The following is a 20,410-nucleotide window of genomic DNA, read 5'->3' as shown; positions in this document are numbered from 1 at the left end:
CGAACACACGGGTGTTCGACGAACCGAACCGAACTCGAACACTACGGGGGTGGCTCAACACTACTGCCGATCACCCTCTGATATCTAACAGGCTGGAGAAACTTGCACCTAGTGCCACTCTATCTTCAGCTCCTTTGTGAGAAACTTATGTATTTGGGCAGCCACTCAATCTACCAAATAAAATTCCTGAGAAGGAAATTGGTGATGGCTTCACTACTGTTACTGGGGGCAGTGCTAATACCATGGCGTCGTACCATAGTTTACTTGAAATATTCCAGGCTGGTAGGAGGCAAGCAAATTCCCACCGAAAAGTACCAGCAGTAATGCTCAGGGACCCGTGCTTGTAGAAGGCGGAGACAACATCGGGAGAAATAGTGACGGCTGGGGACCGAGTATGGACACGAGGCATGAGGCATGAAGTTGTGAAAAGCTTCCGCCTCTACGAGTCTAAAAGGCCACATTTCAAGTGCAAGCAGCTGCCCAGAAATTTGGCAGCCTGTGGGTGGGTGGCTGGCTGCATACTTGCGCTTGCATTCCAAGTAACAGAAAACTAAGCAGATGTTGGCCTCTATCATCATCAAGGCCTCACCTCCTGAAGGAGAAGCCAGGGCCCACCGGAGGAGTCTCTGGTTTTCTGGTGCATCCGTCCAACCCTGCCGAGAAGCAGCCCTGGCTAAGAAAAGTGTGGGGGAAGGTTCCCGGACACTCTATGGCTGCTTTTTTAATGTAGATCGGACGTGCTTATGCATGTTATTTCTCAAACCGCATTGCAGATCAGGCCGTTGCCCAACTATATAGTCATGAAATTAAATGCGCAAAGAAAGATGTTAGTGTGTCAAAGCATCACCGAGAAGTGCGAGTTGATGTTGGACGGGCTGCCATTGCTTCTGCAACAAGCTGCTTTAGAGGACTTCCTGGGAGAAATGACACCCAGAGTAGATACGGTTTCCCTCTATGCCAGTCCTTTCACCGAGCTAAAGAATATGGTTGAGGTGAAATACAACTCTCAGCAAAAAAAGCTGTTGACTTGCTCCGTACCGTCACTGACCACATTCACCTGTCACATTCCAAGTGCAAGCAGCTGTCAAAAATTTGGCAGTATAGTATTCCAGCCTGTGGGTTGGTGGCTGGCTGCATACTTGCGCTTACATTCCAAGGAATGGGGTAGGGACAACTGAACGCTGCACTGGGACAAGGACCTGGATGGTGATTGTTGCAAGTCTGCAATGACAGGTACATGGCGGGAGGCATCTTCGCATGCGCCAAGGATCACTTATGATGGGCACACTTTTAGGCAGTGACCTGGGAGTCAGAGATGCTTCCAGAGGTCTTCCCCATGTTGTTCCCATGTCTTTTCAGCACTGTATGCATGTGTCTGATGATGTGTCACACACCACATGGCCAGATAAGGTTGTAAAATGTTTAAATGACATTTCCTGGTGAATGCATTTGTCATGGTTGAAAGCAATGCAAAAGTGCAAAAACGCATCAAAAACGCTACGTGTGAACATAGCCCAAGGTGTGGAGGAGTATTTTTGTTTTTGGTTATTTATTTTGCCTTATATACAAGTCATTACCCTGGAAAGGATGTTCCTTAACATATTTCACAGGAAAATCCATTTTGGTTTTGTTTTTGTATGTTTTATGGTGAGTCCGTAAAAGTGGCATAATACTCTGACAACATTGTTGACAGCAGTGACCTGGGAGTCAGAGATGTTTCCAGGGTTCTTCCTCATGCTGTTCCCATGTCATTTGAGCACTGTTCCCATCGATTTGGGCAATTTTTAGGCCCTCTGCAGACCGCCGGGGGGCCGCCTGAAAAATGCTTGAGTTTCCCATAGACTTACATTGGGCTCATTGATCGGGTTGAGCACCCGAGTATTCCAATTTGCTCGACCCGAGCATCGAGTACCCGAGCATTCTAGTGCTCGCTCATCACTATTTATAAATAAATAAATTATTCCTTTGTAGCAGCAAACACTTGTGCTGGGAAGGTGTGTATGTAACAATTTTAATAAATGATATCACTAGTACTTGTAAATGTAATCTTTAATGTAATACACTTCACATTTAAAATAGCTAGATTTCTATAAATTTACTACATTTCCTTTTTTTACATTGTGGTAGGAAGAAACATATCATGGAGTGAACATTGGTGATTGCATCTGTTCTCTGAAAGTATGGATTTGACGATTCCTGACTGCACACAATTTGAAAACTCATCTTTCCCCTGTTCTAACAGACACTCTCTAGGAATCCGGTTGGGACTATTCATGTTCTTTACTTGTTCTATAAGCATTACGATTTTTGGAAACCTAGGAATTATTATTTCTATTTCTCATTTTGTGCAGCTCCATTCCCCTACTAACTTCATTCTACTATCCTTGGCCACAACTGACCTCTGCCTTGGAATATTTATTATGCCATATAGCATGGTGAGAACTGTTGAAAATTGTTGGCACTTTGGAAATGTATTTTGTAAGATACATTATGGCTTCGACTTAACTCTCAGTGTTATCTCCATCTTTCACCTCTGCATCATAGCCATTGACAGGTTTTATGCAGTGTGTAAGCCACTTTATTACCACATAAGTATAACGGGAACAGTTATCAAACATCTGATCTTCTTGTGTTGGTCAATTGCTACAATATTTTCACTTGGTGTAGTTGTTTCCCATGTATCTGGCATTGAAGGATATGACATTTTAGTGACATGTTTTCATGTCTGTCCAATTACATTTAACGAATTATGGTCAATAGTTATTTCCTTCATTTGCTTTTTCATTCCGGCCTCAATTATGGTTGGAACCTATGTCAAAATCTTTCTTGTGTCCCTAAGACATAGTAGAATCATTGAAAACAAAACTTTCGCTGAAACATCGCAAAATGTTTCCAAGAAGAGAGAACACAAAGCTGCTAAGAAGTTAGCTATTTTAATGGGTGTGTTCCTTACGTGCTGGTTACCGCTGTTTGTTACATTTTTAATTAATCCATTCATAAATTACTCTACTCCAGCTTTAGTTTTTGAAGCATTTAATTGGTTCTCGTACATAAATTCAACATGTAATCCAATATTGTACGGCTTTCTTTATTCATGGTTTCGAAAAGCTTTGAGACATATTGTTAGTGGTAGAATTTTTAATGCCCAGTCTCAAAAAAATCTGTTTCCCGAAGAGTAATGTAAATAATGTAAATTTTCTTTCATTTCAACCTTTTGTGATATATTTTATGTATTCTGGCTATAGAAAAAAGTATAAGTAACTAAACGTTAGTTCATCAGGTATATACTCACATGATCATTTTGAATTGTAATATGATCTCTTTTTTGTATTAAAATAAAAACATTTAACTCTAAAATAAAATGTAAGAAATACCTAAAATTCCATGGTTTGTCTCTTGTATACATCAATTTCATAATAATCTGTTCTTTAGTTAATCAGTGCTGTTTTTTTAACGGTAAGTTGAGGGTGTCAAATATGTAATGGAAGTAATAGCTTGTCCATTAGCTATCTACAGCTCCAAGATGGCTAAAACAAATTTATACTCTGTGCTATCTATTCATATGATACTTTGTGACTGATTGTTAGCTTTATCTCAAAAGAGACTTTGAATAGATAGTTATAGTGGTTATTACGATATGAATATTGCTGTACAGATGTGCTTAAATATTTAAACTCTTCATATCGCTGCATGAATTTGACCTAAAACTACATAATATTTTCACATAAGTCCTAAAAGTAGATAAAGAGAACCAAATAAAAGAAATGAATCATAAATATCAGACTTTGCCATCTTTTAAATGTAGAAAATGATCTAATATCACATGTCTGTGAGTGGCAAAAGTATGTGAACATTTAGGATTAGCAGGTAATTTGAAGGTGAAATTAAAGTATGGTGTTTTCAATCAATGGAAGGCCAATCAGGAGTGAGTGGGCAACCTGTTTTATTTAAAGAATTTCCTCTTAGTGGAAAATTCAGTCTCACTGATTCCATAGGTTGGATATACTCGAATCCTTAGGCCTGTAGAAATCAGATTTTTATGTAAATATTGCTCTAGTGTTATCTTATTCCAGGATGTCTTAATCCTTCTATGCAACAAGTCCCTGTATGGGTTAATTCCTTTTTTGACTGGTGTGTTGGGTCATCATTATTGGTTAATCCAGCACAAAACACTTACTTGATTCTCCCGGCATTCAATTTCATGAATACAAGAACCTTAGAGACACTTTGGTGCACAGTCGCTATTCAATGACATGACCAGAAAGAGTGTTCAGTTCTAAGGGTTATGGGGGAGAGGAATATGTAATCAAAGAGAGGGCAACCAGATTTTGTGACTCTACAGTTAGTAGAGAAAACCCAATTGCCCACAGAATTTCTTGTTATACCACAGGTGTAATTTACTAGGTGCCACACCCCCGAGACTTTAAATGTATTGCTTTTACCACCAGAGAACCGAGATGGAGATTATGTGAACACATCTTGGCGGTGCGAGCTGCAAGAGAAGAAGATGACATGTCAAAACTTACCTTGATTTTGCAACACTTTAAACTTCATTATTGATGTGATGATTCTCTTCTTAAGATCAGGGGCATTGATAAAGTGGTGATGAATATAAGGGGATACAATTGATGAAAAATCCTGGCCTAGAAGGAGCTCAAATAGATCTTCATTCTAAATACAGTAACATTGACAGGACTGAATGAGAATATAGCTTTTTCCCACTTTCTCTGATTCTTTGTCTCCATTTGTCAAACGATATCTGATTTTTTTTCATTTTTAAATACTTTTCATTCTTTACATTTTTTCTTTCTTTTTTGATGTATTGGACATCTCTTGTTTTATTTGCTTTTAACTCGATTTTATCTTTTCACAAGGTTCTATGATGGGAAAAGTAACACTGTGATTGAAATTATGGAGGACTAACAGCATTTTTTTATCCAACCAAGAGCTTGATTCTCTGATTACCATCAGGATTTGCCTTAAGTGTTGTTTGTTTTTATACATTTCACATGGAGATATTTTACAATTATCACTTTTTGATAGTATTTTTTTTCTTGTACTGCATTGTTTTCACGTTCATATGTGGTCACCAGGGACCACTTGCACATTTGCACTATATTATGTTAAAATTATTATTATTATTATTATTACTATTATAGGGGTCTATACTCCTGTATCCTTATACATGTATATGAATTGCTCATCTTAAGTGAGTACACCCCCTTTGAAAAGTAAGATTTTAAATAATATCTCAATGAGTACAAGAACAGTTTCACTAACAAATTAGTTGATACAAAAATGAATACACCCCACATCAATAACAACTACATCTAGTATTTTGTATGACCTCCATGATTTGTAAGGACAGCACCAAGCCTTATAGACATGGAATGAACAATTGGCAAAATACTGCAACATCTTTTTCCATTCTGCAAGAATGACCTCTTTTAGAGCTTGGATGCTGGATGGAGCGTGATGCTCAAATTTACCCTTCAGAATTCCCCATAGGTGTTTTGATTGCGTTCAGATCAGGAGACATACTTGGCCACTGAATCACTTTCACCCTTTTCTTCTTCAGAAATACACTGCTCAAAACAATAAAGGGAGCACTCAAATAACACATCCTAGATCTAAATGAATGAAATATTCTCATTGGATACTTTGTTCTGTACAAAGTTGAATGTGCTGACAACAAAATCACACAAAAATCATCAATGGAAATCAAATTTATTAACCAATGGAGGCCTGGATTTGGAGTCACCCCCAAAATTAAAGTGGAAAAATATACTACAGGCTGATTCAACTTTGATGTAATGTCCTTAAAACAAGTCAAAATGAGGCTCAGTATTGTGTGTGGCCTCCAGGTGCCTGTATGACCTCCCTACAACACCTGGGCATGCTCCTGATGAGGTTGCGGATGGTCTCCTGTGGGATCTCCTCCCAGACCTGGACTAAAGCATCCACCAACTCCTGGACAGCCTGTGGTGCAACGTTACTTTGGTGGATGGAGCGAGACATGATGTTCCAGATGTGCTCAATCGGATTCAGGTCTGGGGAACGGGCGGGCCAGTCCATAACTTCAATGCCTTCATCTTGCAGGAACTGCTGACACACTCCAGCCACATAAGGTCTAGCATTAACCTGGATTAGGAGGAACCCAGGGCCAACCGCACCAGCATATGGTCTCACAAGGGGTCTGAGGATCTCATCTCGGTACCTAATGGCAGTCAGGCTGCCTCTGGCGATCACATGGAGGGCTGTGCAGCCCTTCAAACTGACCCACTGCCAAACCGGTCATGCTGAAGGATGTTGCAGGCAGCAGATCGCTCTCCATGGCATCTCCAGACTCTGTCATGTCTGTCACATGTGCTCAGTGTGAACCTGCTTTCATCTGTGAAGAGCACAGGGTGCCAGTGGTGACTTTGCCAATCCTGGTGTTCTGTGGCAAATGCAAACCGTCCTGCATGGTGTTGGGCTGTGAGCACAACCCCCATCTGGACGTCGGGCCCTCATACCACCCTCATGGAGTCGGTTTCTAACCGTTTGTGCAGACATGTGCACATTTGTCGCCTGCTGGAGGTCATTTTACAGGGCTCTGGCAGTGCTCCTCCTGTTCCTCCTTGCACAAAGACGGAGGTAGCAGTCCTGCTGCTGGGTTGTTGCCCTCCTACGGACCCTCCACGTCTCCTGGTGTACTGGCCTGTCTCCTGGTAGCGCCTCCAGCCTCTGGACACAAAGCTGACAGACACAGCAGACCTTCTTGCCACAGTTCACATTGATGTGCCATCCTGGATGAGCTGCACTACATGAGCAACTTCTGTGAGTTGTAGAGTCCCTCTCATGCTGCCATGAGTGTGAAAGCACAACCAACATTCAAAAGTGAACAAAACATCAGCCAGAAAGCATTGGTACTGAGATGTGGTCTGTGGTCCCCACCTGCAGAACCACTCCTTTATTGAGGGTGTCTTGATAATTGCCAATCATTTCCATCTATTGTCTATTCCATTTGCACAACAGCATGTGTTGCTTCCTAAGTGGACAGTTTGATTTCACAGAAGTTTGATTTACTTGAAGTTATATTCTGTTATTTAAGTGTTCCTTTTATTTTTTTGAGCAGTGTACAACACGTGTGTTTTAGATCATTGTCATGTTGGGAATCTACCAAGGGCACAGTGTGGTGGTAGCATCTTTCCAATCAATATAGAGCAGTATATCTAGGAATTCGTGATACCATCAATGACATGTTGCTTCCTTACACCAGGAGCACTCATGTAGCTCCACATAAGTACACTGTCATGTTACACTACCTGCATCATGCAATTAGAAAAATGAATTTATAAAAACACATGATGCTTATAGTGAAACTTGGTGGTGGCTGTCTCCCAATGTGGGGCTGGTGTTGAGGAACTACATTTCATTGATGGTAATATGAATTCACAGATGTTCTGCTTTATATTGGAAGAGAAGGTGCTACCATCCTGCTATACCCTTGTAGAAATGCACTTTTCTAAAATGACAACGATCCAAAACACATATCTAAGGCTACTGTTGCATTTCAGAAGAAGAACAGGGTGAAAGTGATTCAATGGCCAAGTATGTCTCCTGATCTCAACCTAATCGAAAACTTATGAAGAATTCTGAATAGGCAAGTTGAGTATCACTCTCCATCCAGCATCCAGACTCTAAAAGAGATTGTTCTTTAATAAAAAAAAACAATGGATGTAGCAGTATGTTGCCAGTTTGTTCATTCCATACTTAAAAGACTTGACGCTGTCCTTAAAAATCATGGAGGTCATACAAAATACTAGATTAGTTTTTGATGTGGGGTGTGTTCATTTTCGCATCAACTAATTTGAGTAAAACTGAAAATTTTGTAATTAACGTTATATTATTAACCTTACTTTCATGTTATTGGTTATTGGTTGAATGAAACTCATCCTTGTCAAAATTTTGGAAATTGTTCTTGTGTTCAGTGAGATACTGATTAAAATCTTTCTTTTCAATGGGGGTGTACTCATTTATTCTCAGCACTGTATCAAAAACTAAAAAATCTAGTATTTTGCATGACCCCTATGATTTATAGGGACAGCAATATGTTTTCTAGACATGGAATTGTAGAATCTCCTGAGTTTTGGGGTGCCAGTTAATATTAATTAACAAGAGCTACTGGATCTTTAAAAGGGGATTTATTACAAATAGGATATTTACAATAGCATACATAAGGGAAACCTAACTAAGGGAGAAGGGAACGATGTAAGGGAAAAGGTAAAAGGAGAGGGTGGTAGAAGATGGGAAGTGGGAAGAAGAAGAAGAAGAAGAATGCCTAACTAGTTTGATGTGCTACCTTTATATCAGTGGAAAACAAAAACAGCAGGAGCGCCAATGGTGAAGAGCCTGAGGTTTGGGGGGGGGGGAAATGAAGGGGGAGATGTTGTGACCACTCACCTGGTCCTGTTGTGCAAAGGAGCCCCGCACAACAAGGGAAAACGCTTCCAGGTGGGAGTCTGTAAGATGATCACAACTTAGCAGGAACTGTTGTAGGGAGTTCTGTCTGCTTCAGCGGTCACATGACCAGGACCGTGTGACCGAAGTGGGCATTCCACAATGACATCACGGCAGGTCCTGTAGTAGGCTAGTTGTAAACAGAGCAGCTTCCACCGCTCTCCACAAGGGAGATTAGCAATCAAGAAAGAAGGAATTCTGCGGTGTTAGTGAAGCGCTAGAACAACTAGACAGTGGATTAGGTTATAACACACAAACCTTTTATTGTTTAGTACGCTCTCTAACGCCACGACGCGTTTCGATAGCAGACGCTATCTTCCTCAGGTAGATTAATCTAGCGTCTGCTATCGAAATGCGTCGTGGCGTTAGAGAGCGTACTAAACAATAAAAGGTTTGTGTGTTATAACCTAATCCACTGTCTAGTTGTTCTAGCGCTTCACTAACACCGCAGAATTCCTTCTTTCTTGACCTTTATATCAGTTACACAGTCAGACTTGGCCCATACATTGCCCATCCCTGTAACACCTCCAAATAATGGTACCATCCAATCAGGTTACAGTCTTTGGAGTTCTCCAGAAACAGAACATGCCTTCTGATGCAGACACTCTCCTGAAGGTGGCGCTCTTAGATCCAGAATGGATAAGAGGGTCAAGGGGCCATACGTAATTGCAGTGGTCTTCATCTTCCTGCAGATGGTGTCTGACGTACTTCCAAAAGGTCTTTGTATCAAGTGGCCTGAGGACAGGTCCAACTGTATTTTGGTTGGAGATAAGAGGACAACTTGAAGAACAATGGATTGTAATCCAAACACCACAGGGGTTATGTACCTTTCAAGAGGCCAGACAATATGTTCATCTCCCATGTAGGTGCTCTCTTTACTCTATCAAAAGAACAAAAGGCACCACACCACAGGACACACAATTGCCTTCCCTCCTCACAGGTTTTATGACTCCACAGCACATAGTCAATCTCTTTGATGTAGTCCTTTGATGAACTTTAGTGCTATACAGAGTTTGTGGATCAAATTGTGAGTTCAGTCATTCATATTACATGTACTATAGATATTGTCCATGTTGGGCTCCAACAGGAATGAAAAATTGGCAACATATTGCAGCATCTATCTTTTTCCATCCTTTAAGAAAGACCTCTTTTAGAGCCTGGATGTTGGATGGAGAGGAATGTTCAACTTGTCTCTTCAGAATTCCCCACAGGTCCTCATTAGGTTCAGATCAGGAGACACACATGGCCACTGAATTACTTTCACCCTTTTCTTCTTCAGAAATGGAACAGTGACCTTATATGTGTCTTTTGGATCACTGTCATATTGGAAAACTGTATATCACCAAAGGCACAGAGTGAGGTCAGCTTCTAATCTCTTTCAACATAGAGCAATACATCTGTGAATTCATGATACCATCAATGAAATCTAGCTCCACTACACCCTTAGCACTCATGCAGCTCCACATAAGGACACTACCACCACCATGTTTCAGTGTAGGCACCATGCATTTTTCATTGTACTCATGTTTGCGATGCCATACAGTTTTTAATCTATCAGTTCAAAAAACATTTGTCTTTGTTTAATCTCTCCAGGGTATAGAGTCACAGTAGTCATCATATTTCCCAGCATTGGCAAATTGTAGGTGTTTTTTTTTATAAATGAGATTTAGTAGAAGCCTTATTCATAGGCAACACATTGGCATGGCATTGCTCTTCAGTGTACACTGTAATGTGTCACAAGAAACACTCACCCCAGTTTGGCTTTCTACTTCTTTAGCTACCTTCAGTGAACTTGCAGTTCGATTTTCTTCAACCCTTCTCATGAGAAGATGCTACTGTTATGTATTAACTTTCGTGGTCAGTTGGGGTGTCTCTATGAGATGGTTGCAGTTCCATCTTTGTTTTTGGATCACTTTTGCTACAGTATTCTCACCAGCAGACCACTCTGCAATTCAAGCAGACACAATGTTCCCCCACCTGTGCCAGCTTTAGGGCTACAACAAGTAGCCAAGGCAACAGTAGCAATATCAACTACTGCTATTGTGACAACTAGCACACTTCAGCAAACACAGATAGACCAGCTGAACAGCCAGGTTTAGTTGTACCTAGACTGTGTCTTTTATATATTGAACCCCAATCCCATCAATTTCTGGCTCAACAAATTGGACCAGTGGCAAAAACTGGCCTAGTTTACTATAGTAGTGTTGTTGTGTCTACCCTCCTGTGTCATGTCAGAGAGAGTATTCATTGCTGCTGGTTGATTTGTCACACCAAAGTGGACCAGGTTATCTACTACAAGTATGTAAAACCTAGCATTTGTCAAAATTAATCATAGATCAGTGCAGACTTTTACACACTGATAGCTGATGCCAATGATTAAATCAGCCTTACCATTTGTTTGCCTGCTTGACTGTCCATTGACTGTCATCTACTCCATTTTCCTGCCACCAGTGTTGATGGACCTCTATTCCTGGTCCATCATGTCATCTATACTGTAGTATTGCTGCTGCCGGGGCTTACCTGCCCTTTTCTAATGCTCTAATGTGCTACTCCTGCTGCAGCCACAGCACAGCTATGCCAGCCATACACTCCTGGCAGCTATCTTTGTTTCATAGTGATAGATTGTACTGCTGCCACCTAAGCTGCCATTACTGGCCTTAAACTACCAATCATCTCTTTGCCTGTCCTGTCCTAATTCTCTACTGTGCAGCTCTTGCGCCAACCACTACACAGGCACTGCACAGCCACACATCAACTGGCCTACTGTGCTTCATAATTCTAGACTACACTGCTGCTTCTGGGGCTGCTGTTGCTGGTCGTTAACTGCCAAGCATCTTTTTGTCTTCCCCCTAACTCTCTACCATGCAGTTCCTGCTGCAGCCACTGCATAGCCATGCCAGTCACACATCTTCTTGCTGCTCACTGTGCTTAATAGTGATAGACCGTTCTACTAATTCTGGGAAAAATACTCTCCTGTTCGTGTACCCTCAAGAAACAGATAAAAGTCAGAGTCGAAAATGTCTGGGTTTCAGATTGGTATATGAAGGGTTAATAGATTTAATCAGCATGAATGTGCCTTTATATACATGTCATTAGTTTGAGGTATAAAATACTCATGACAGGTTCCCTTTAAAGTGGTATTCCCATTTCACAATCCAGCTCTTCTTAAAAATGATAACTTCTTTATTTCATAAAGATAAATATCCACATAGGGTCATTTAACCATTAATGCTCACAAAGATGCGATTAAAATACATATTTGGACAGGGTAAATATTTTTTTTCGTTTTTTTTTCCATTTGAATGTCAGGGAACATTTGTTTCAGTGGAAAATCAATATTGGAATCTCTCTATTCCCACAAGCTGAAATGGGAAAAAAATTGAAAGGGAAAATAGCTGTCTGAATATAATTGCTGACATTAAAAGACATGTTAGCTTATGCTGTTGTCATTAAGTATCCTAACCCCTTAAGGACAGAGCCAAAAAAATACTTTTTGTGCGCACAGCAGGGTTCAGAAGGGAAGGAGCACCATTTGATTTTTTGAATGTAAAATTTGCTTGAATAATTAGCAGATGCCATGTCATGTTTGGGGAGCCCCTGATGTGCCTAAAAAGTAGAAAACCCCCAAATGACCCCATTTTGAAAACTAGACCCCTCAGGGAACTTATCTAGATGTGTGGAGTGACGTTTGGAATGCATACTTTGATGGAATGGTCTGCGGGTGTCATGTTGCGTTTGGAGAACCCCTGCCTAAACAGTGGAAAACCCCGACAAGTTACCCCATTTTGGAAACTACACCACTCAAAGATTTTATCCAGGGGTATAGTGAGCATTTTGAACCCACAGGCACTACACAGAATTTGATAACATTAGGTCGTCATACTGAAAATTTTCATTTTTTTCACGAAAATGTAGTTTTAGCCCCAAATTTGTAATTTTAGCAATGGATAATAGAAGAAAACAGACCCTATAATTTGTTTTGCTATTTCTCCCGAACGCAAAGATGCCCCATCTGTCATCAGAAATTACTGTTAGGCCACACTTCATGGAGCCTAGATTTTAGTAGAATAGTTTGAGGGCGACATTTGCGGAGCCCCTAAGATGCCAGAACAGCAGAAAAAAAAACAAAAGTGACCCCATTGTAGAAATTACACATCTCAATGAATTCATCTAATGCTGCAGTGACTATTATGTAACATCCAAGCCAGGCTTTATTTTGGAGAATTCCAAATATGCCAGTTTAGTGCCCATACATTGTGCCCTCATAAAGTGTAGTGCAGTACATTTCTCCTGGTTACACACCCTGTAAATTAAGTGCTCTCCCCAATACAATAATACCAAACATGTGGCCGCTTACTGCGTTTTAGGCACAGTGGGATATCAGAAGGAGGGGGCATTTGGATTTGGGAGCGCAGAATTCACTGGATTTTTTTTGAGGGGGCGGGGAGCCATGTCGCTTTACCAGAGTCTTTGTTCTACCAGTAACGTGGGACCCCCTATAGTTCCAGTGACAGATGACGAACCTGAGAGGGGGCTGGTTTTGTGTGGGATAGATTAGGGTTTTTTGGTAACATTTTGGGATACATAATTTTTGATTGCTTCCAGAATAAGACTGGATTGACAGTCTACGCTGAGCACTTACGACAGGGTTTCCGTGTAAATCCCACAAAAATGTGATTCAGACGAAACCCCCCAACAGAACCAACCACCACAAAGAGGCAGATGGAGACACTTTGGAGTCTGTTTGACGTCTGCTCCAGTGGTCACCATCTTTTTAGGCGCACACAGATCTGTGGTCGTCCACACTTGTGCGCTAAAAAAGCCAAAAATGATGATACGCCGCCGGAACAGAGACCAGTCCAAAGAGACTCCATTCTCATTGCAGGGATCCGATGGTTACTAAGGGGGTCTTGCGACCACTGATAAACAATTAAATAGTGCTGTGACGATAGGCAGCGAAATTTAAGAGGTTAATCGACCCCGATCGGCATCGAGGCCGGCCGGGGCCGATGCAGCAGGTGTCAGCTGTTACACACAGCTGACACCCGTAGGAATCGCTGCCACCGGGTGGCACTATTCAATTATTCAAAAGCGACGCATTTTAACGGCGCTGTGGAATAAGTACCCTTAATGACCGCCGTAAAAATACATTACGGTGGTTGTTAAGGGGTTAGACAGATGACCACACGTACATGACTCTGCCAGTCCAGATGTGCATTATACATTTTTTCATTCAGAAAAAAACAAGTTTTCAGAAAAAAGGGACAGATATGATTGTACTGTACAGTACAATAGTGTGCTACTCTTCTATATGAACATGCATGAACAGAAAATTGTGAATCCCAACTTATTTTATACATTTTATTAACTTTCACATAAAATTAAACTGCAAATGTAAATAATCATAATTAGTGATTTCTGCTGTAGTAGCAGACAAGTTTTACTATTCCACATCTGCTAGAATGTCTATATTCAAGAGCTTGTCAAGTCATAAGTAAAGCAAAATAGTTTATGATAATAATAAAGGCGAAGTTTTTATGATGGGGGAGCATATACCAGGAAGGGGGAGCAAATACCAGGATGGGGGACCAGAATGGGGGCACAAATACCAGGATGGGGGAGCATATACCTGGATGGGGGCACAAATACCAGGATGGGGGAGCATATACCTGGATAGGGGACCATATACCAATAAAAATGCTCACCACCCGGGCATAGAACCGGTTCAATAGCTAGATAGCTAGTATATATAAATACATATATACATATATATATATAAACATACATAGACATACACATATGGATATATATAGTGGGTGTAATAATTGATGAACATGTCACCAATTTTCTAAGTAAATATATTTCTAAACTTGCTGCTGACATGAAATTCTCACCAGATGTCAGTAACAACCCATCCAATGCACACAAACAAGTAAAGTAAACCAAACCTCATTTGTCCAGAAATTAAGTTACAATATGTGTAATTATGAGAAATAACAAAGGGAAAAAGTATTGAACACATGAAGAAAGAGAGCTGCAAAAATCCATGGAAAGTCATGACACCAGCAGAAATCTATCAGTTATTAGAAAGCAATCCTGCTACTTAGTGAGAAATAATATTAGCTGGTTCAACTGATGGCCTATAAAAGGTGTCTTATTACCAAGGTGCCACACAATAAATATCACATGATGGACAAAACCAGATAGCTGTCTCAAGATCTTTGCAAACTTATTGTTGCAAAACATAATGATAGCATTGGTCAGAGAATAATTTCTAAACTACTGAAGATTCCAGTGAACACTGTTGGAGGCCATAATCCAGAAGTGGAAAGAACATAATTTCACCATAAACTAATCACGACTGGGTGCTCCCTAAGAGATTTCAGACAGAGGAGTGAAAAGAATTATCAGAAGAGTTGTCCAAGAGCCAAGGACCTCCTGTGGGGAACTACAGAAAGACCTGTAATCAGCAAGTACAATTGTTTCAAAGAAAACTATAAGGAATACTCTTAACCTCCATATCCTATATGCAAACTCACTACGCAAGACTCCATTTGTGAACAAAAAGATCATTCACGTGCGTTTAAAGTTTGCTCAATAGCATTTAGACAAGCCTGTGAAATACTAGAATAATATAGTCTGGTCAGATGAGACCAATTTAACTCTTTTGATGCTATAATACACACAATGTTTGGAGGGCAAAAGGCACTGCATATCACCCCAAAAACACCATACCAACAGTGAAGTTTGGAGGTGAGAATATCATGGTGTGGAGCTGTTTTTCAGCATACGATACTGGCAAACTTCATATAATTGAAAGAAGGATGAATGGACAATTGTACCGAGACATTCTTGATATTTCCTTCACATCTCCTGCAGTCTCTCTCACCGGTGGTCACCACTCACCTGACTAAAATATTTCACCTCTCTCTTTCTTCAGGTATCTTTCCCTCCTCATTTAAACATGCCATCATAACCCCTTTACTTAAAAAGCCATCCCTGGACCAAAACTGCACTGCTAACTACAGACCGGTCTCTAACCTTCCTTTCATCTCTAAACTCCTGAAACGCTTGGTCCACTCCCGTCTAATTCGCTATCTCTCAGATAACTCTCTTCTCGACCATCTACAATCTGCTTTCCGCTCTTTACACTCCACTGAAACTGCCCTCACTAAAGTCTCTAATGATCTACTAACAGCTAAATCCAAAGGTCACTGCTCCCTGCTGATTCTCCTGGATGTCTCTGCCGCATATGACAATGTTGATCACCAGCTCCTCCTCACTATGCTCTGCTCTATAGGCCTCAAGTAAATCGTTCTCTCCTGGTTCTCCTCATAACTCTGACTGCTCCTTCACTGTATATTTTGCCGATTACTCTTCTTCTTCTTGTCTCCTTACTATCAGGGTTCCGCAGGGCTCAGTCCTAGGCCCCATTTTCTTCTCTCTATACAACTGACCCTATTGGACAAACAATCAGCAGATTTGGGTTCCAGTATCATCTCTAAGCTGACGACACCCAATTATACAATTTTTCCCCTGACATCACCCCTACCCTAATACAAAATACCAAGGATTGTCTGTCTGCTGTCTTTAACATCATGTCCTCCCTCTATCGTAAACTGAATCTCTCCATAACTGAACTTCTTGTGTTTCTACCCTCTACTAACCTAACTGTATCTAACATCGAAATTACTTTGGAGGGTCCAACCATAACTCCCATGCAGCACGCCCACTGCCTTGGGGTCATATTCGACACTAACCTTTCCTTTACTCCCTATATCCGGTCACTCACTCGCTCTTGTCACCTGCATCTTATAAACATCTCCAGAATCTGACCTTTTCTCACCTTTGAAACTGTTAAAACTCTTACTGTCGCTCTTATTCACTCTCTTCTGGACTACTGCAACTCTCTTCTGATCGGTCTCCCTCTTACCAAACTTTCTCCTCTCCAATCCGCCTCTTGCTTCACCTATTGTGTCCACCTGTAGTGTCCTCCCATTTCCTTGTAGAATGTAAGCTATATTGAATTTATTGTCTGTACATGTCCCCGCTTAATTTTAAAGTGCTGCGGAATATGTTGGCGCTATATAAATAAAAATTATTATTATTATTATTATTATTGATAAGAATCTGCTTCTGTCTATCAAGATGATGAAGATGAAGCAAGGGTGAACATTTCAGCAAGACAATGATCCCAAACACACAGCCAAGGAAACCCTCAATTAGTTTCAGAGGAATAAAATAAAGTTGTTTGAATGGCCCAGCCAATTACCTGACCTGAATCCAATAGAAAATTTATGGAAGAAACTAAAGCTCAGAGTTCATGGAAAGAGCCCACAGAACCTTCAGGATTTGAAAGTGTTTGTGTGGAAGAAAGGGCCAAAATCATTATTTCTCCATACAGGAGGCTTCTTGAAGCTGTCATCAGCAACAAAGGCTTTTTTGTGAAGTATCAATTAAATTTGAGTAAGCGTGTTCAACACTTTTCCCGTGTCAATTCTCATTATTACACATAACTTTATTTAGTGACATCTATGGTTTGATTTCTTTGCCTGTGTGGATTGGATGGGTTGTTACTGACATCTAGTGAGAGGAGCACCTTTAGAAATATATTTACTTAGAAAATTGGTGATGTATTCAGTACTTATTTCACCAGCTATATACTGTATATATGTATATATATATACAGTGGGGAAAATAAATATTTGATACATTGCCATTTTTGCAAGTTTTCCCATCTACAAAGAATGGAGAGGTCTGTAATTTTTATCGTAGGTAAACTTCAACTGTAAGAGACAGAATCTAAAAATAAAAAACAGAAAATCACATTGTATGATCTTTAGATAATTAAATTGCATCTTATTGCATGAAATAAGTATTTGATCGCCTACCAACCAACAATAATTCTTACAGACCTATTAGTTTTTCTTTAAGAAGCCCTCCTACTCTGCACTCATTACCTGTATTAATTGCACCTGTTTAAACTTGTCACCTGTATAAAAGACACCTGACAACACACTCAATCAACCACACGCCAACCTCTCCACCATGACCAAGACCAAAGAGCTGTCTAAGGACACCAGAGACAAAATTGTAGACCTGCACAAGACTTGGATGGGCTCCAAGACAATAGGCAAGCAGCTTGGTGAGAAGGCAACAACTGTTGGCACAGTTATTAGAAAATTGAAGAGAGACAAGATGACTGTCAATCTTCCTTGGTCTGGTCCTCCATGCAGGATCTCACCTCGTGGGGAAAGGATGATTCTGATAAAAGTCAGGAATCATCCCAGAACTACACGAGAGGACATGATCAATGACCTCAAGAGAGCTGGGACCACAGTCTCAAACATTACCGTTAGTAACATACTGCGCCGTCATGGATTAAAATCCTGCAGGGCACGCAAGGTCCTCCTGCTCATGCCAGCACATGTCCAGGCTTATTTTAAGTTCACCAATGACCATCTGGATGATCCAGAGGAGGCATACGAGAAGATCATGTGGTCAGATGAAACCAAAATAGAACTTTTTGGTATCAACTCCACTCCCCGTGTTTGGAGGAAGAAAAATGATGAGTACAATCCCAAGAACACCAACCCAACTGTGAAGTGCAGGAAACTTCACACTTTGGCGGTGCTTTTCTGCAAAGGGACAGGACGACTGCACCGTATTGAAGGGAGGATTGATGGGGTCATGTATCGCAACATTTTGGTCAACAACCTCCTTCCCTCAGTAAGAGAGTTGAAGATAGGTTGTGGCTGGGTCTTCCAGCATGAAAATGACCCAAAATACACAGCCAGGACAACTAAGGAGTGGCTCTGTAAGAAGAATTTCAAGGTCCTGAAGTGGACAAGCCAGTCTCCAGACCTAAACCCAATAGAAAATCATTGGAGGGAGCTGAAACTCAATGTTGTCCAGCAACAGCTCCGAAACCTGAAAGATCTGGAGAAGATATGTGTGGAGGAGTGGACCAAAATATCTGCTGCAGTGTGTGCAAACTTGGTCACGAACTGCAGGAAACGTCTGACCTCTGTAATTGCAAACAAAGGTTTTTGTAGAAAATATTAAGTTCTGTTTTTCTATTGTATCAAATACGCATTTCATGAAATAAAATGCAAATTAATTATGTAAAAATCATACAATGTGATTTTCTGGATTTTTTAAGATTCTGTCTCTCACAGTTGTACCTAGGATACAAATTCCATACCTCTCCATTCTTTGTAGGTGGGATAACTTGAAAAATTGTTTTATTTTCCCCACTGTATATATGTATATATATATATTTTTTTCTTACACCACCCTTGACCCATTAATATTAACTTTATAAACTAGTGGACAGCTCCTTTAAACTATTATACTATATTATAGGGAGATTTATCCTATAAATTTATATATAAGTCATAACATTCAATGAAGAAGAACTTTGATGAAAAATACCACCTGTTACTATAAATACAAATGAATTTTTAAACCATGGGTAAAATGAAGCATATATTATAGGGTTAAGAGTAGAATTAAAATACCCTAGCCACAGAACAGTGTTATAAACATCTTCAGATGTGGAGTAATTCATGAAAGGATCAATGACTGTAACGATAAAGAAGGGCAGCCAGCATAATATAAAAATACCCATAACTAGGCTTAATGTCCTTGCCGCTTTGTTTTCAACGTTTATATAGATCTTGCTACAGTTTGTCCTTTTCCTACATAAAGAATTTGTGCTTTTAGATATAGCCTTAGCTTGTTTTCTTGCAATGGAAAAAATATGAATATAAATGCCAATCATCAAAATACCAGGAATAAAAAAACAGATTAGTGAAGAAATTGTCCCCCACAGTTTGTTTAGCACCAGAGTACAAGAACCAATGCATGAGAAAGTAGCAACATAGCTATGAATGCCTTCTATATGAATATCAGAAAGGATAAGGCCAAATGAATACAGACAAGGCCCAGACCAAGTCACAAATAAAAGTGAATGTATCACTGGAATTGACATTTTCCTGTAATAATGAAGAGGGTGACATATTGCATAATATCGATCTACAGAAATGAAAAATAGGTGAAAAATGGAACTTGTACACAACATCATATCAAAACAATTGTGAAGCTTACAAAAGAAGTCCCCAAAATACCAGCATGAAGTTACAGATCTCACCATACTAAATGGCATGACCATTAGGCCAACAAGGAAATCAGCAATAGCCAAGGACAATATTAGGAAGTTAGTTGGAGTATGGAGCTGCTTGAAATGAGCAACTGAAATGATTACCATGAGGTTTCCGAAAACTGTGAGGATCACTGCTCCAGACATGGCTATATACAAAGCCCAATAACTAGAAAGCGATCTGTTTTTACTCATGCAGGAATTGTTGAGAAATTGAAGGCAAATATTTGAGGTCTGCTCACTCCATGAACCAGAAGAATTCATGTTCGTATTCCTTCATATCACTGCAGAGAGCAAAAAGTTAAATTATTCATTTACTATCAAAAACAATACATGTATGGAATACAAAAGCTACCTAAATACACATTACATGACATAAAAAACCACACACCTTGTGACAAAATAATAAAGTACCTTATGAAGACTTCTGGGGGTTGGATCTCAAACCTTCTGTCTACCAGTGACTGGTTGTGAGATACAAGCTCATGGTGGACATGTGACGAAGAAGTCATTTGTGTGAGGTCCTGCAATACCAGTAACCACCATTAGTTAGTCATCTTCCATCTACGTGGGAATATTGGTGGGTAGGCGAAAAACTTCACTAGTTCAGGGCTCCAAACCAATTGTAACTTGTAGTTAAATCTTAGACTTTACTTGGAGCTTTAGTTTATGTAGCATTCCTTATCTAGAATTATGCAAAAAAAAAAACTTTCAGCCCATCTATTCACTGGTAAGCCTACGTAAAAT

The 20,410-nt window shown here is 40.2% G+C and overlaps 2 protein-coding genes across 2 annotated transcripts; one reads left to right on the top strand and one right to left on the bottom strand.

Moving 5' to 3' along the window:
* The first annotated feature begins 2,180 nt into the window (after positions 1-2,180).
* LOC141258580 (trace amine-associated receptor 3-like) lies at positions 2,181-3,179 on the top strand. The gene has a single exon (XM_073673552.1). It carries the CDS (start codon positions 2,181-2,183, stop codon positions 3,177-3,179), a length of 999 nt encoding a protein of 332 aa, XP_073529653.1.
* A 10,785-nt stretch (positions 3,180-13,964) lies between these two features.
* Positions 13,965-19,909, bottom strand: LOC141257117 (trace amine-associated receptor 4-like). Its single transcript, XM_073671261.1, has one exon. The coding sequence runs from the start codon at positions 19,856-19,858 to the stop codon at positions 18,887-18,889; it is 972 nt and encodes a 323-aa protein (XP_073527362.1). The 5' UTR covers positions 19,859-19,909; the 3' UTR covers positions 13,965-18,886.
* Between the last annotated feature and the right edge of the window lie 501 nt (positions 19,910-20,410).

Source organism: Phyllobates terribilis, unplaced genomic scaffold, assembly GCF_046119375.1.
Source record: "Phyllobates terribilis strain yellow unplaced genomic scaffold, ASM4611937v1 Scaffold_3__8_contigs__length_932513732, whole genome shotgun sequence".
Lineage (NCBI taxonomy): Eukaryota > Metazoa > Chordata > Amphibia > Anura > Dendrobatidae > Phyllobates > Phyllobates terribilis.
Note: the sequence above shows the minus strand (reverse complement) of the source record. Positions and strands in the feature narration are given on the sequence as shown.